General features: G+C 39.8%; 1 protein-coding gene across 3 annotated transcripts; it reads right to left on the bottom strand.

Moving 5' to 3' along the window:
• Positions 1-71: 71 nt before the first annotated feature.
• On the bottom strand, positions 72-13,663 carry LOC130128715 (probable C-mannosyltransferase DPY19L4). Of its 3 annotated transcripts, none has more exons than XM_056298412.1 (19): positions 13,346-13,663; positions 12,994-13,173; positions 12,172-12,296; positions 11,945-12,035; positions 11,634-11,755; positions 9,684-9,829; positions 8,497-8,620; positions 7,674-7,808; positions 7,072-7,203; positions 6,208-6,309; positions 5,919-5,992; positions 5,485-5,643; positions 5,222-5,341; positions 4,648-4,768; positions 4,044-4,100; positions 3,878-3,960; positions 2,689-2,821; positions 2,441-2,599; positions 72-2,282 (listed from the first exon to the last, which is right to left on the bottom strand). In XM_056298412.1, exons 1-19 carry the CDS (start codon positions 13,428-13,430, stop codon positions 2,118-2,120), a joined length of 2,313 nt encoding a protein of 770 aa, XP_056154387.1. In that variant the 5' UTR covers positions 13,431-13,663; the 3' UTR covers positions 72-2,117. The 3 variants fall into 3 exon arrangements, with proteins under 3 accessions (XP_056154387.1, XP_056154389.1, XP_056154388.1); XM_056298414.1 differs by having other exon boundaries at positions 5,485-5,607; XM_056298413.1 differs by having other exon boundaries at positions 13,370-13,663.
• Between the last annotated feature and the right edge of the window lie 4,541 nt (positions 13,664-18,204).

Raw genomic sequence — 18,204 nt, 5'->3', positions numbered from 1 at the left:
CTGAAAAAAAATCTGCTTTGGGATTTTGCTTTGTTTACTTACCAAGAGAAACAAATTATAAGGCATAAAAAATGTAAACTATGTTTGCACAGTGTCTCAAAGCAGTACATGGAGATGATCCCTGAATAGTTAACATCAAATGTCTTTGGTGTTATTGTGAGTATTACATGATGGGATGAGATGTATGAAACTTGAATAAACTTCACAAATCAATCTCGAGCCCCAAACTAGATCATGAGTATTCAACTATTCACATGGGTGATGTATATTTCTTAACATAAAAACCAAAACCTGATAGTGAAAGACAAAGTTGATGGGTTACACCAAGGGTTTAAAAAGAAAAGAAAAGAAACAACAGTACTTAAACAGCTCCTCTAAAAATCAAAACCCAGTCTATGGCAGTAAAGGGCCCACACATTAAATCCAAATTTTGTATTTATCAAGTCATACATTTGATTTGCGCTGATAAATTCAATACAGCCTAATGATCATAACATGGTTATTTGCAGAGATGTGTTAGTTTGACTGGCATCCTAACACCAGTGTTGCGACCAAAGAGAACATCTGATGGGGAATTCAGAATTAACGTGTATAGAATCAAATTAATATTTCAGGTAAGACAAACAGTGTGTTCACATTACATGGGAGACCGGTGTTCTCCAATCTCTACTCTAAAGGCATATATAGGAGAGAATGGTGTGGTCACCACATTTTTGAAGGAAGTGATAATGGGTTCAGTCTATCAGGACAAAGCCCAATCAACAAGAAATCAACAGAAATCTCCCACATCTCATATCACACTATAAGCCAGAGACAAAGATGTCCAAAGGGAAAGCAACAAAGCGAGTAGCTTCAGAACCAGCCTTCAACTACATTTTAAGGGTTAATGGAGAATGCCTCAGTTATTCCTGGTGGAATAATCGAGCACAGACAATACTGGTCCATATGAAAAACTCTATGCAGAAGCCAGATACTTCTGATGACATAAGTTTGAGTGTTGTTTTGTTTTTTTTTCTCTCTGTCTCCTGGATTTGTGAGGGAGCTGCTCATATTAAATTGTGACTGGCTGATCCTCCAGCAACTGAATAATACGTGTATTCTCAAACAGAGCGGTGTTCCCCTTCAACAAGCGACCAAACGGAGACATGTTCCTGACAAATAAAAGCATACAATAAGCAGCAACCTTTAGAAAGAAACACACAGCACATAGAAATGCACTGCATGTGTATTTTTCTCAGGGAAAAAGATCTGCAATTAAAACAGAGCAGAAAAGAGGATATTAGCTTAAGTTTCCCAACCATGTGCAAGAGAGTATAAAAATATGAAAGTTTTTATTCTCATCAAACACTAACTTCACTCAGCATACATTTGACCAGAGAAGAGGGTAATAGATTATGAAATCAGCTAGTGTTTGGCTGGAATGAAAATGCCATATTCTTGACCTTTGATGGCACATTGTTCCGGAATGCTGTTCTTGCCTCATGTGAGTTTCTCTACACTTGCACCACAGTGATGCATGTTGTGGGCAACTACATACAGTACAGTGATTGACATGGCATATTTCAACTTCAAGAAGGCCCATCTATTGACTGAGAACAGAAACAGTCTTATGTAATAACTTAAAGCCTAATACAATGTACTTATTGACCTCTGTGCAGCACGCAAGCAAGCCAGGAGATGCATTGTAAAATCCACCAGCAACAAGGGTTGAAGCATTCAAACATGTACCAACCACATTTGGTCATTTATCAAATAAATATGATTTTTTTTTTATAAGACCTAAAAAAATGGCTGGTCAACTGCCAAAGTGGCTGACTATGTATACAAACTTTCTACCCAAGCTTAAAGTTGATTAGGATTTAGCTGGGGACTATGCTTAATCTGTCGCCATGTTGTGCTCACCAGTCACCATCCAAAATGGATTCGTCATTGATGCTATCAAGAACTAACACAGCAGGATAGAAATCGGTACGTGAAAGACGGTACCCATTTCACCTTCTGAGCAAGCATATACTGCTAAAAGACTGCATCATGGTAGACGTGAACTGAGACTCTGGAGAGAAAGACAAGACAGGCAGACTTGTGGTCTCAGCCCCAATGTTAGGCGAAAGCTGTTGTCAGTATTGAAAAGAGATGACAGAGTTCACTTTATAGACATGATAGGAGCGGTTCCAGAACACTCTTGTGAAGTAATTTGTATAGGGCGAGTAGTTCATCTTCATCTCATGGCAGAATCTCCCATGTTTGGAGAAGGAATATATCTCTCCTCTGTCATAAACTACCTGCAAGGGAATAGAGAGACATTTCTTTGAGTCTAACAAACAAGATCCCAAAGGTATTTGTTGATAATTTTTGTGTAAGCGAAAGGGTTTTCTTTGCCTTTCTTTACAGCAATTAAGCTCCCTGATCAAAGAATCATTGGGCAAAACGGGAAACTCACATGTCCATTTGAGATGTCCAGCAGGTCCTTGATTCTACAGCCCTTATGGTGGGTAAGCTCGTTACAAATCGACTCTTCGATGATCACATAGTTTGTCTTGTGAGAGGTCAAAATCTTATAGATATCTTCTGCAGATCTCAAGGCATACACTTGGTAAATCTATGAGGTGAGAGGTGAAAAGAAAGAAGTAGACTTTTAAATTTAAAATACGAAATTTAAAAAACTGCCAGCGGGTGAAAGGTACTCACATCCTCACTTCTCCTCAGTAGGCCTACATCTGAGTAAAGGGGCAAACTGGTCACAGCCCAGCCTGAACACAATTTTACTGCCCCCAGCAGCTGAGGGCTAGCCGCAAACACAGCTGCTATTGGAGCCTGTGTCCTAAAAGGGAGAGGAAGACAGAGGAACATTGTAAAAAAAAATAAAGAGGGGGGGCAGCCACTTTCTCTTACTCTATATAGTTCCACGACTGGTCATGCCAATGACGTAGAGGTTTCTGACAAGAGAAATGTGGAAATTTGCTGCCAAGGTATGATTCATAGTCATCTTTCCATAATCACACACAGTCTACTTCCATTTGTTAATTTTATTAACACTTAATGTTCATTCATGATTTGAAACCTTGCCAGTTTGGTAGCATAGAAGTGTCTCACCCCTGAGTGACTTCAGTAGATTTGGCTAATGATGATGTGACAATACTTGAAGTATTTAACAGTATTTAACAATAAGCTTTATGACTTTTAAATTGGATGTATTTGAGGTCATCTCATAAACGCATTCAAAGAAACAGCACAATCTATCATCTCCTTTTTGGCTTTTGTTTTTGTTTTTTGTTTTTTTTTCAGCTGCAAAGATTTTTAGTTTATCTTTCTTCTATTAACTCCGTCATGGCCGGTCCCAAGCCTGGATGAGAAAGGAGGATGATTAACTTAACATCCATAAGGGAACGACAAAGCTCATGAAGATGACTGCAACCAGTGTTGAATCAATCACACTTGAAGGCAGCAGGCATGAAAAAGTAGAGTCTTTTACCTACTTGGGGAGTATAACTGACAAACATAGAGGTACAAATGCAGATGTCAAAGCAAGAACAGGCAAGGCACCACTACCCTTTTTTACAGCTCAAGACCACCTGGCATTCTAGTGTAATACAGCAATGAACAAAAATAAGAATCTTTAACACCAATGTAAAATCACGGCTGCTTTATGGCGCCGAGACCTGGAGAATGACAAAGACTGCAATTAATAAAGTGCAAACCTTTATCAACAACTTCTACACAAGTTGATAAAAAATGAAAAGGGCAAAATTCTTAAAAAAAAAGAAAAGAGGGGGGGGATTTGTTTTTTTTTTTAATAATTTTTTATTGACCAAGCCATGCAGGCCATACTATTTTGTAATCCTGTGAAAAAGAGAAGGAATTTAATGACTTCACTCACTTGATCCAGTTCATCAGTTCAACTGTATCTGGGTCATAGAACTCCTGCAGCTCAGAAAGCTCTGACAGGACACGTGGGAAGTACTGCAAGACAGAGAGGAGGTGGAGATGTGAGATAAGATCTGCTCTGAACACTTTGATGAGGGCGTATGAGTTACAGACCTCACCTCTCTCCACAAACTGAAACCAATGATGGTAGGAACTGCTGTGCTCAATATCAAAGCCTGCAGAGTGCAAAAGAGGCATAAATTAATGCTTAACTACCGACAAAAAAAAAACTGCCTGGTTCAACGTTTTTGGGGATTAGAGCTGGGGCTAACACTTTCTGTGAGTTATGATAATAACACTACTCAATGGCAAATTATTACAAATGTTGTACAGGATATTATTCTAGTTACTATGACAGTACAACTACAATGATACTTCTTTCAGCCAGAAAACTCCACTTTACCTGGGTTGATTGAAAGGAAGCCAGAAAATCAGTGGTTGCAAATCAACTTGCTTTACTAAACCATTAACCTGTTATTAAATCATCAAGCAGAGATCCTTTGAGCTATGCATATTTTTGAATGCACTACAAGAGCATAGCATCAGGATTGTCATATATCACTTGGCAGCAGCTACTACCTAAAGCATCCCACAGTACAGTATGCATGGGTGCATATATGTTTGTTATTAGTATAGTGGGTTGAGTGCAATTCAAACCCCTGATCGTGGTCTGAAAATCACACTACCCACTGACCTATAAAAGGCAATATGAGAATCTCTCACCAGCACTACAGGGTGGAGGGACCTGAGTCTCAACCATCTAAATATAGTCATCCAGAGGGATGGAGAGCACACACCAAATGCTGTGAACATACAGACATATGGGGTCCACAGATACTTCATCCTGTATGAGAGAAGAACAAAAATCTATTAGTCAATCAATCAATTGTGTAACAACTGAACAGAAATGACCAATTGACCACTGACTGTAAAGCCCTCCATGACTGTAACTGAAACTTAGAGGTATACAACTAAACACATCACAATCTAAAGTTTTCTTTTTTCTCTTTGCTAACAATGTTTCACAGCTACATGTTTTAAGCATTATGCTTTCACTGATTGAAACCAAGATAAAAAGTAGAGCATTTTAACAAATGAATGCATATATGAGAAAAAATATTTTATAGCCCTCACAAAAAGACATTTGTTATTTTTGGTTAAGAATGCCTCACTATCCTCTCTGAAACTACATACAATCTTCAAACAGGAAGCGGATCAAAGAGCATATTTGCCATGACATCCGAGTACTTTTAAAGCACACTGTGATACTTATGTTTGACTACAAAGGCAGACGTACCCCTCAAAAACCATAGCCAGTCCTCCAAACAGCAATGTGTGGAAAACATGATAGATGACCTCTGGCTGCTCTCCTATTCGACCATCTTCAAGCCTGAGGTTGGTTTTCATTGGCTGGCCACTGCAAAGAGTGATAATACATTTATCATCAAAACAAATCCGTAATTTCAAAGCGAAATTTCTTTTTATTAGCTTATCATTTATCATTTTTATCATTTATACCCTTCAGCCACATTATCATCTGTACTCATGACAACTTCTGACCTGAGCCTTCTGTAAATGGTCTGAAGTGTGGAGAGCAGGCAGACCAGCAGAACCAGGAAGTAGAAGGGGAGGACTGAGGCTTGGGTCAGCCGCAGAAACAAGTCCTGACTAGGTGTCTGGAAACTCTCTTGGCAGAGGAGGAGGTTGGTAACAAAGTCACTTATATAGGAAGGGAACAATATATGGATAGTGTATTAGAAATCTGTGTTATAGTCATCTGTCTAATTAAACTGACCTATTTGTTATAGCAACATGATTAGGTAGATGGACAGATAGCAAAGTAGATGATGTACACTTTAAAAAATGCAGCATCATGTAACAAATGTTTTATTGTTTTAGTAAAGGCTGTATAACATTTCATGTTCCTGACATCATGTTGATAGTAGAAAATTACTGATTTAATTCTAAATTCAAATGCAAATGTTGTGCCTCACGTTGTGGTATTGAGCCCAAATTTCACTTCCAGGAACTTCAATACGAAGTCACCATCACTGACAGGTATAAGTTTCTGAAAATCAATGGAAATTGTTTTTTAAAAAAACTCCTATCCCTGTTGATTTTGATGAAGTGAAACAGAACCATGTAAAAAGCATTTTTACCCACTGAAATACATTTTCTCATTTCTATTTTTATCCCTCTTTTACTGTTGATTATCACAAACCAAACCTAACAGTCACTGATGTATACATGGGGACAAGTCATTCAGTGTGTTTTCATCTTTACCTTGACCAAGTAACTGAAAGTTATGCCTGTGGTGAAGACCAGGTAGAAATGAAGGAAAAGCTTCATCAGTCTGGCCACCAGGGGACCCATCTTCATGTTTTGCTGAAATGGGAACCAAAAACACTGAAATGGGGAATCCTGTTCAGATCACTTACTATAAATTCATAGTACTAGTGTTCAAGGATTGATCTGACCTAATCCATTCTTTGGCGTAATGCAGACAGTGTTGCAGGGCATTTTGCAATGCTAGAAAGTGACTGACTGTTTATGGGCAATGAGGACATCATGTTAAACAATTTTTTGCAGACAAAAAGGGAGTCAGCCAGCTGTGATCAACATTAACTAGTTTCTCCGGTTGTGAAAAAGCAAATTAACTTGTGGTTACCGATGTATGTACAAATGATAAGGCTATTTAAAGCATACAGATAACAAAATATCTAATAGCAGATTTAGACAAGGTTATGTGACACTTTGACTCTTTGACATAGTAGCCATTCCTATGGTCTCGAGCACTTTTAAAATATTTTATTATACTCTGGTGCTAGATAGGTGGGGTTTGCCATGTACAACAATAGAAAAGTCACAACAGTTGAGAGTTACAGATTAGCATTTTCAAGTCAACTGAATAAGACACTGTGTGATGGACTTACCTGACACAATGTGAATGGTCCCAAGTATGGAAGAAACCCCACCCATATGGTACACCATGCCCATTAAAATAAACATGGCTATTTTTCAGAAAATGCTATTTGAAGCAGCTGTTATGTGAGTTGTAAACCATGCAAAGCACTTTGTAACATTGTTTTAGAAAAGTGCTATATAAATAAAGTTATATTATCATTATATTATTATTATTATCTCTACCTGGAAGTACCTCGCAAGCACTGAGCTAATCAGAAGGCTTAGCAGAGGGGAGCTGAGCAGGGCGGGGTTCTGGAACTGAAACATATAGGCCAGGAACAAAGAACTGAGGTACACTTTGTGAATGTCGGCCATCTGTCCATCCCAGAGATGTGGGAGCAGGAGGGAGAGAAAGAGAGCAAGAGAAGAAAAAAACTGAAATCCCAATAGAATTTCATACACCCGATGTAAAACAAGATTTTTAAGAATCCTTTTCACCATATAGTTTCTAACAATACTCTATAATGTGCATTTTACCAACTAAATCTTCCACAGCTATGCATTTCATTTTGTCCAATGTATCAACTTTTGTCAGGAGTTTTTTTTTCATATCCATCATAACTCAAAATGTAGTTGCATTTGACATTCTTCAAATGAAATAAACAATAAGTGTGGCTGTTGGAGACATTGTAATTAGTCCTTGCATTAAAATTTATAGAGATTTCTCAAGATGTAGAAATCACAACACTCCTCATAAATGCCAGTAGTGGGTTGACTGGACGCAATACCTCAATCACAGATGGACCATTTAATTAGTTGACATATCTATTCCGGAAGTGAGTTACCTTACGCGGTGGCACCAAGTCAAAGGAGTCAAGCAGAAAAAGACACAGGCCTTGGATGAACAGCACATAATGGCTGTGTTCCCAGAGAAGCAAGAAAGTGAATGTGGCGGCGCTCATGGTGAGATAGCAAAACATCTAAAAAGGTAGGAGGGAGGCAAAATACATGAACATATGGTATATAAATGCAGTTTTCTCAACTCCATCTAAAATTAGAGGAGGGTACTCTCATAAGACCACTGCCCATACTAGATTTCAAGGTCAATGCTTTGTGGTTCAAAAAGATATTCGGCTACTTAGTTTACATTAGTTTCTTACAATGGTGTAGAATCACTGTTTAATGAATGCAAACAAAACACTGAGTTCAAGACACAACAAGCAGTTTAAGGAAAAAAACAATACATACAAAATAATACAATAATACAATTATTTAATGGCACATAAGCTTCTTAATCAATTTTGTTTTATGTAAGGAGACGTTTGTTAGTAGTAGCAATACATTGACCCATATATTTTGTATGGCAGAACTCATACTGCAATGAATCAGATATGTTGCCAAGTCGGCTTGTACTGCAGTGTGTTAACATGCATTGCTGCAAATCAAACGAACACTTGGACACAGTAGAAACTGCAACTAATCTCTTTGTTACACTGTGGTAAGTTGATCAAAGTTCTTTTTTGCCAACATTTCAGTTCTTTTAAACAGCAGACTGCATGAAACAAAATTACACATTGCCCATCTCTCTGCTATTGTACTTGATAACTAAAACTCAATGTTGGCTGATTAGAAACAGCCACTTATTCAACAAGTGGACAAGAGGTTCACCTCTGTGGCAGAGTTGATGCCATTACTCAAGAATCCAGTCAGAGCTGCCACTTGACAGGAGAAGTAAGGCAAAGCCCAGTTGTCCCGCAGAGGAACGGCATAGTCCACTTTAGTTGTATCTGGTCTGCAGCGAGATTCAAGCGACAGATTTCTGAGATGGAACAAGTCCTTGTGGATGAAGTAGATGGTTAGTTGGCCAAAAAAGAATGGAGTGTCGCCGAGTTTAAAAGCGTTATTTGCATTATAATCCCTGTGTGGGATTCCCATTTGATGTCTTAAAAGACCTATAACCACACATCATTCTACAGCTTTTTCCTCTTCCCAAATCTTTTTTTTTATTCCAAAAAGAAGGAATATATATATATATATATATATATCTCCTTCCCCCCTTTTTCTCCCCAATTGTATCCAGCCATCTCTGCTCCACCCCCTCTGCTGATCCGGGGAGGGCTGCAGACTACCACATGCCTCCTCCATACATGTGGAGTCGCCAACTGCTTCTTTTCACCTGACAGTGAGCAGTTTCGCCAGGGGGACATAGCGCGTGGGAGGATCACGCTATTCCCCACTTTCTGCACTAGTGCGGCAACCAGGACACATACCCACATGTGGCTTCCCACCTGCAGACACGGCCAATTGTGTCTGTACGGACACCCAACCAAGCTGGAGGTAACACGGGGATTCAAACTGGCAATCCCCGTGTTGGTAGACAACAGAATAGACTGCCACGCCACCCGGACACCCAGAAGGAAAATATTTCATTGTTAAACTTAACATCCTCTTTCAGATGTTCAAGAAAAAGAAAGATACAAGTGCGATTGGGGGAAAATAATTAACAAGGGCATTTGGTCGTTACAAGGTGTGTCACCTACCCCCACATCACCCATTTTGCAAGCTTGATGGTTAAACCATAATTCTAGGCAGAACAAAGAAATATGATACACACAAGTCAATGAAGACAAGCAGGGTGGCATAGTGGTTAGCTCAGGGAGCTGTCCCAAAACCAGACATGATAACTCTGCTTAAGTGTCCTCAGTAATACAACGAAGCCTTACTAACCTATTCCTAATCACTAGAAATATGATGCACATATTAATTGTACTGTGTTATGCAGTCACTTCATTTCAGGAAAATTCAACATTCTAATCTATTCACCGTTCGGAATAGTGCCTTCAGATTCCACTCACCGATTGATGATGTACCAAGCAACTGCCAGCGAGCCAGCCACCCAGGTGCCACTCATCACCCAGCTACACACAAAGAGGGCAGTGACATAGACCGCCTGGAGGCCAAACAATGCTCCAATGTAGAAATATATTGGCTCCATCAAATCCTGAGGGTACATGGGACAGAAACATCCAAGTTTTACCAGGGAGGCAAAGCCTATATGTTTAGATCGCAACACCAAAATTTGAATGTACTCACTGTAACATTTTCTTTTGACAGCACAGAATGTTATGTCTATGCCAGAGGGCAATATACAAACCATGCTATCCTGACTAGATTAGAGCATTTTTCTTTTTCTATTTTTGATTTCCTCCCTTTTTCTCCCAATTTGACTTTGCCAATTACCCCACTCTTCCAAGCCGTCCCGGTCACTGCTCCACCCCCTCTGTCGATCCGGGGAGGGCTGCAGACTACCACATGCCTCCTCTGTTACATGTGGAGTCACCAGCCGCTTTTTTTCACCTGACAGTGAGGAGTTTCACCACAAGGGAGGTAGCTCATGGGAGGATCACGTTATTCCCCCCAGTTCCCCCTCCCCACCCTGAACAGGCACCTCAACCGACCAGAGGAGGCGCTAGTGCAGCAACCAGGACACATACCCACATCTGGCTTCCCACCCGCAGACACGGCCAATTGTGTCTATAGGTACGCCCGACCAAGCCGGAGGTAACACAGGGATTCGAACCGGCAATCCCCCTGTTGGTAGGCAACGGAATAGACCGCCACGCCACCCGGATACCCGAATTAGAGCATTTTTGACAGTGGTTAAATGCTATATCCTGACAGCGACTGGGCATTAAGGCTGGCATATCTACTCATATATTTTCGTAATGTGTGTGTGTGTGGTGTTAGTGTGTGTGTGTGTTCGTTAGTGTAGATAGCGGGACCGAAAACTAAAGCATTTATGATCCTAATTCTTTTTGGAGGTGGTAGGTATTGTCTCAGTGAGTAAGGGAAAAATCCCAGAAAATTAAAATTATGCATAATTATGCATAAATATGCAAAATATGCATTTTTCTAAAAAAATGGCTAAAAACCACTTTTCTCGGCATTTCAGATGATTCTAAGCATCTTTGATTTTTTTCACCTATATAAAAAAAAATGTCTGGGGCAAATGTTTTGGCATTATGCAAAATATATGCATTTTTGCAAAAATGCACTTATGATCCTAATTTTTTTTGAAGGTGGTAGGTATTGTTCCAGAGAGGACCAGAAAAATAGCAGAAAATTAAAAATAATTATAATAATTATGCATAATTATGCAAAATATGCACTTTCTAAAAATGGCTAAAAACCACTTTTCTCGGCATTTCAGATGATTCTGAGCATTTGGGGGGAGGGAGTTGGAGTGGGGGGGGGTTAGGGGCAGGGGGAAGGCGGTTAGCTGGCAGGATGAAGAGGAGGGAGATTTAGACGGGTGGATAACCAAACCGCTACATTGTAGCGGGGTTCTTCTAGTCACTCTATATTTAAGGAACATTTATCACATTCCCAAATACCCCAACATGTAGCATGACATTTGGTCTAGGACCACATAAAATGTGTTTCCAAATATGCATTAGGGATGAACACACATTTTGTGCTTTTCCAGAATTTTTGTGCAATTCTCTAACTTAAAAAAATGGAAAAATTCAGCTTTCACGTGGAAAAGCATCAAGCATCTTTAAGTACTTGTCCATTATTAACTTGTATAATAAAGGTGGATACAGACAGACGGACACAAACAGACAGACAGACAGCCAGAGACATGAAACAATTCACAAAAGGTGAATTTAAAGTACTTAAGTCTATTCTTTATCTAAGGCTGAACACTAAGACTGTGCTTCAGGTGCATGATCTACACTTAACCTGACTTTCTGGACAAGTGTAGAAACGCCTGTGTTTCAATCTTGCAAAGGCATGGGACAGACCTGGCTCCCCGTGACTCTGTATATGAAGCTGGTGATGAGTTCTGGGTACAGAGACAAACGTTCCACTGCATTGATAGTTTGGCCAGAAACAGTCCGGTTATCTATCGTCAGCTCATAAAACCCTAGAAAACACATCCAGACAAAAGTAAGAATTGACATAATCCTGGTAAATGATCAGGCTACTCAAGAGGGAGTGATACCGTGGCTATTAAGGATATTAAAATCCCTGTAAATTGTTATAGATTTGGAAGTTAGAATGAGAGAGCTGTTTTGTTGTTTAGGAGAAATCAAAAAATGGAACATTAAAATACCTCTTTCAAAAGATGATGCTGTCAGCATGTGTTTGTAGTAGTAATAATAAAGCCCACTGCCTCCCTGGAAGGTGATTTCACGCTCCAGCTCCTGTAAAGGAACACAAAGATTAAAGAAATGTAAAAAATTAGAATTTAACAGTAATTTGCTGAGTTCATGCAAACATCTAATCTAACTAACAGATAATAGAGAGGCATGCAGTGATTAAAATGAGCAGGAGACCCACCTGTCTACTTGAAAACCAGAACTTCCTGTCATGGTAGGTGGAAAGATACACTGCATACAGCATGCCACAGGCAACCGCTGCTAGGCATCCAAAGAATAGCTTCACCAGACGCTGTAGAACAACAGCTGAGAAGTGGGGGGAAAATAACAGATTAATGGCCCTTTTAGGGATGGACTGCACTTTACTACTCTACTATAGTACCCTTTGTACAGTAGAATGTTCCTGGCACTATCAAAGTCTATACTGTACATGTGCTTTTTTAAATTTGATAATTTTGTACATGCATTTATCCATTTTATGTTTGCTAAATATCAAGAGAAACTGTCTTACATAACTGGGACTGAACGCACGCACCAGAGCAAATTCCTAAAACAATCCAAGTCAATGTGGCAATAGAGTATACTCAAATTCAGATAAGACATGCATTATTGTGTCTAGGGTGATTAAAATGTATTTGTGACATTTGATTGTTGGGAGACATAACACCCACCCTTCTCCCCAATTCAAAGGTGGAATTTGGAGACACCCAAGGATAGCTGAGGGGACTCCAGAGTTCCCCAGCAAAATGTATCCTAGAAAGACATTTTGCAAAAACGACCTTTCTAAATATAGTTTTCGCTCTTAGCACCATTATCTTCCTGTGTACATTGTAGACAGTTTTACCATTCTGCTCACTTCTGTTAAACCAACAAGTTGGCACATGTGGCGGTCACTGTGACAACATTTTATGGAATGAGGATCAGCGGTCTAATGTGTCACCCATCTGTTTGTGGAGTTTTATGACGGGAACCCATCTGGGAAACGGTTTGTCAGGGGACTTACAAGTAGAGTTGGTCCTAGATCTTTTGACAGATAATTTGTTTCCGTCGACTTGCTCTCCTTTATCTTGAGTCTCCTCTTTCTTAACTCCATCCTCGTACTCTTGGGGCTCCTTGCCATCCATTCTGTTGGAAATATTTCCCACATCTTCCGTGCTTTCTCCGGAAGGACTCTCATCCAGATCTGGCCCGTAAAGAGACATTTGAGGTGACACTATCGGAGTCAAAGTACGCACATTGATATTTTTTGCAAAAGTGTCGCAAACTTTACACTATGACTGAATTCATGCATAAGTTAACCAAAATTTCAACAGTTGTTCAGTTGGTTAGCCGGCCGCTTGCTCAGCTAAACTCACATGCCGTCTGCGAATTAAGCGCACCTCGCAGTTCCCCTTCACCTTCCACCGACTTCTCCGTTTTTCGACATCTCAACTCGGTCATGTCTGGAAATTAAACCCCAAGGAGTAGTCCAATCTGACAAAACAGCATGCTAGCTAACTAGCATGTATTTTAACTTGGCGTTTAACTGCCTTCGAGCGAACGCTCAACTGTGGGGAAAGAGGGGTGGGTCCTTTCTAAGGCGGCAGGCGGCTAACGCTAGTGAATGTAACGTAAACTGGCGTTATGTCAAGTTGTAGTGAGCGTGCACAGGTTTAGCCGGCGTTGTGTTTACATAGCGGGGACACGCAGGCTAAAGCTAAACCAAAACGAAACTAATGGGACGATTCAATGACGAGACAACGGGAACGGCGGAAGTTGCGAATGCCCAGAAGAAGAAATCTATACACGGGTTTCCTGTTTATAAACATTACTGGGTGCTTGCGCAGCCAGGGGGCGAAACCGCTTTGGTAGCTCTCTAAAGGTTATAATCAACAGTTGCAATCAACGTAGATTTCGCATTGTTTGGAAGTTCTTGTTCACTCAATAATAAAATATCAGAGATGGATGTCTGTTTGTTTGTCTTTCATTTGTATATTAATGTGATTTGCAAAATGTTAGCTAGCAATAGTTGGGCTATCTAGCGCTAGTTATCGGTATCTGAGTGAAATTAACACACTAAGTTCATCAAATAAATATTTTCCTAAAAATAGCCAGCCGAATCACAGCGACCTTTATCGGTTGCTGACATCTATGAATTTTGCTCATCTTACCTGATTGATTGAGCCTGTTTATCGTCTTGCTATCTGATCATATCAGGAGCTTGGTGGTAACGTCAAAAAGCTAACTAAATCATGGTAAAATGTTTACGACAGGCTACTTTACGACCTGCCATATTTGATCAAATTTGATAGCTACTGTAAACATACTGTACACGACAGCTAGCAAGTTCTGGGACAGTGAAGAAAAATGGCTGGCACAGATTGTGTTTATTGTGGTTTATACTGATTGGGAGAATAGCGGGTAGTCCTTTTTATTAACTTAATTCAGGAACAAAGAACACCATGCATGTCCTAACCGTCTTCAGTTCTACATCCGCCTGACAGCGCGCCTACTGGCTTCTCGTCGTATTACCTATAGTATATCGGTGAATGTTCTCATTCATCCAGGTCTTGGTTATCCAAAGGAGTTGAATCAATTGCAACTTGACTTGCTATATATCCGTGAAGACGTTTCGCCTCTCATCCAAGAGGCTTCCTCAGTTCATGCCTTTCTGACTAGACCAAGCTAGTCTGACTGGCTGCTGATGAGACTGAGAATTTATCCTCTTTGGAGTCGTTGTCAGAGCTATAGATGTCCATGGCTCTTTGTGTCCCGTGATTTACCAACGCCCGTCGCTAACAGAGCCATAGATATGAGTGGCCCTTTTGTGTACCGATGTTTGGCCGCGCCCGTCACCATCAGACCTATTGATTTGCATTTGTTTAGGAGCGACGGTCGTTGGGGGTGATAGTTTCGACTTCATTATTCAGTGGTCATGAGAGTCGTTGGAGCCGTTAGTGACCGACTGTTGTTCTTGGAGGCTAGGCTTCTTAGTCTCCTGGGTAGAGATGAAAGGATGGCATTGTAAGTGGGAGATGGGTGGTGTCGCAGACCTCCTCCTCTGTTGAGGGATGGTTTTTCCAGTTTCACATAGATGGCTTCCTTCACCCCTCTTTCAAACCATCTATCTTCTCTGTCCAAAATGTGTACGTTGCTGTCCTCGAAGGAGTGTGTCTTCTCCTTTAGGTGTAGATAGACTGCTGAATCTTGTCCTGAGGAGTTTGGCCTTCTGTGTTGGGCCATCCGTTTGTGTAGTGGTTGTTTGGTTTCTCCTATGTATAGGTCAGTGCAATCCTCATTGCATTGTACAGCATACATCAGATTGCTTTTTTGGGTGTGTGGCACACGGTCTTTTGGATGAACCAGTCTTTGTCGGAGTATGTTGCTGGGTTTGAAGTATACCAGGATGCAGTGTTTGTTGAAAATTCTCCTGAGTTTCTCGGAGACCCCAGAAACATACGGGATGACTGTGCTATTCCTTCTGTTCCTTTTCTCATCATCGCTCACCTGGTTGGTCTTTTTGGAACGTGTTGCAGTTTTCACAAAGGTCCAACTGGGGTAGCCGCAGGCTTCCTACCCCCGGCTACCCCAAGGTGCCTCAGCAGTGTTGGACTCAAAGTTGTGCTTGTGAATCAATTTCCATACCAGTAAGGCTTTCTTGTGATATGCTGATAGTTTAAGAGGGAATTTGTCAATTTGTTAATTACACATTAACAAGAAGGGAAGACCCCCAACCTTATTGAAGACAGTTCTAGAGATTATGTTCCACATGGATGAGCTGTTAGACAAGAAGTACTTTAACCAGTTAATCTTCAGAGTATAATTTATAGAAGAAAAATCCAAAAAATCTAAACCACCATTCTTAATAGAGGTGAAAACTACAGATTTCCTGATATAGTGGGCTCGATTTTTCCATAGAAAATTAATCAATATTTTATCAGTGGCATTAGCAGTTTTGTCATCCAAAAATACAGATGAAGCAATAAGCCTGGATATTCCCTCAGTCTTGGATATGAGAGTACGCACTTTTATTAAAAAAATCCCTTTGTAACCACATGTAAATTTTGTGTTTTAATTTATCAATCCTTGGGTTGTAATGTAAGGTAACTCTGTCCTCGGGGTTTATAGCTACAACAATCCCTAAATAAGTTAATTTTTTCTTTTACAGGATTATAATCATTATTGAGTAAAGTTATTGGTCTCCAATTGTCCAGCAGAAGCAGATCTTTCTTTGGTTTGGGGATTAAACATATTACTCCTTGTGTCATTGTAGTAGGAAGAGAGGAACTCTGGATACTTTCTGAATAGACCTTATAAAGAAATGGTGTGAGTAAATCAGAGAATAAATTGTAAAATTGAGCAGTGATACCATCATTACCAGGCGATTTATTATTTTTGAGTGAATGGATGCCCTCCTTAATTTCACCTTCTGGTATTGGAACGTCACATGATAAACAGTCCTCCTGTTATAGGATCAAATTCATCAAGATGTTGACTAAACAAAGTAAAGTTACTTTCATTGAACTTTGATCTGTATAGATTAGAATAGCAATCATAACAAAATTTAGATATATCATCTGCATTATCAGTAAAAGACCCATTAATTTCAGCTGTGACCAGATATTTGGCTGTTTGCTTTTCTAATTTAAAAAAAAAACAAGCTGACATTTGCTCTCCATGTTCCAGCCATTTCAACCTGGATCTTACAAAGGCCCCCTCAGCCCTCTTTATACAAGTCATCTGAAACTCTACAAACCTAACAATGTGTTTATCATTCACTTCCTCTTGTGGCAAATTAGTGAGGGGAGTAATTTCAGAAACCACCTTCTCTTCCATGCTGTGTCAGCCTTTGGCATAATCACTTCCATACTGCCTTAAATAGTTACCACTTTCATATTTTAGGAGCTCCCAATTACAACCAAACAATCCCTCACCTTGTGCTTTATTCCAATAAAAGGTAATAATCCGTTCCAATTCCATTAACAGTAGTGTGTTTTAGCAAAGAGTTATTCATTTTCTAAAAAGCGCAACCTCTGATAATACCATAATCAGACACAAGTCTGACATTAATGTAGATGGCTTTGTGGTCTGTAAGTGGAGTTGCCATCACCTTGACTGTACACAAATCCTTAGGCAAGTTTTTAGAAGCAAGCCAGTAATCTAAGTGATATTCTAGACTAGAGCCACCTCTGTTGCTGCAAGTATAAACTTTGTCAGTTTTAAATTCCTCTCTCCATATAGCTACAATATCAGATCTATCCATGAACAGCTTTAAAGAGGAATTTTGATTAGAACTTTGACATGGGGGCCACCTGTCAACAGCTTCGTCTAAAACAACATTTAAACCTCCTCCTATTAGCAAGTAAGCACCTGGATTATTAGATAGCCACTGTTTAAACTTGCATTCTAGGTCCATTAGTAGGACATCATTACTAGACTTTGAATTGTACCATAGATATTTGTTATGATAAGGGTAGTATTGACGCAGTTTAAGGCTTGGCAGATGAAATTACCCTTTGGGTCACACGCACAGTGCAAAATAACACCATCATAATTGCTTTTCAAAGATGGGACCCCTGCAGATCTTTCTGTTCCATGAGATAACCATATATCATTGCCCCATTGTGATCTGCAAAAAGTGGTATCACTAGGAAAAGAATGGGACTCTGAAAAAATACAAAATCAGTTTTGAAACTTTTTGTAAACAAATATAAGGCCTTACGTTTGACATTATCTTTATAGGTGATTTATACCCCCTGGCGTTCAAAGATAGAACAAGACATAAAACCACGAAGAACGAACAATAGAACAACGTCTTAGTAATAAAGACTTAAAGTAGAACAAATATGTTGAAGTGTACAGCTGCACCAGTTCACTGAAAAAGACAGAAAGGTCTTGGTAATAAAACTGAAATATTCCTGTCATCGAATAAAAGTCTCAAAGCAAAAAAAGAAGAAAAAAAGTGTTCCATTGACCTCTAAATAGGCTTTGACAACTGCTAGTCCCTGAGAATTTAATTCACCAAAACAAAACAACAAAAATAAAGACGGAGCATGTGCGGAAGATGGCTGAATATTTACTTACACAGGAGTAGGTTAACCTCTGGGTTAATCTCTAATTCATCCTGGCCCTGGATGAATGCTCTGGCTACAACGAAATAAGCTACCTTTTCCTCTGCACACGCTTTCACATTCACCCTTCGAGAGACCTTCACCAAATTTTAGACCTTTAGTCT

The sequence above is a fragment of the Lampris incognitus genome, chromosome 18 (assembly GCF_029633865.1).
Source record: "Lampris incognitus isolate fLamInc1 chromosome 18, fLamInc1.hap2, whole genome shotgun sequence".
NCBI lineage: Eukaryota > Metazoa > Chordata > Actinopteri > Lampriformes > Lampridae > Lampris > Lampris incognitus.
Note: the sequence above shows the minus strand (reverse complement) of the source record. Positions and strands in the feature narration are given on the sequence as shown.

Bases quoted from the DNA above. Each gene is read 5' to 3' on its own strand.
- LOC130128715 (XM_056298412.1), bottom strand. From the start codon at position 13,430: ATGACCGAGTTGAGATGTCGAAAAACGGAGAAGTCGGTGGAAGGTGAA. The intron at 9,830-11,633 runs GTCTGTCCCATG...ATGTACCCTCAG, and splicing joins ACAGAGTCACGGGGAGCCAG to GATTTGATGGAGCCAATATA. The intron at 4,769-5,221 runs GTACGTCTGCCT...TCTCTCATACAG, and splicing joins CTGGCTATGGTTTTTGAGGG to GATGAAGTATCTGTGGACCC.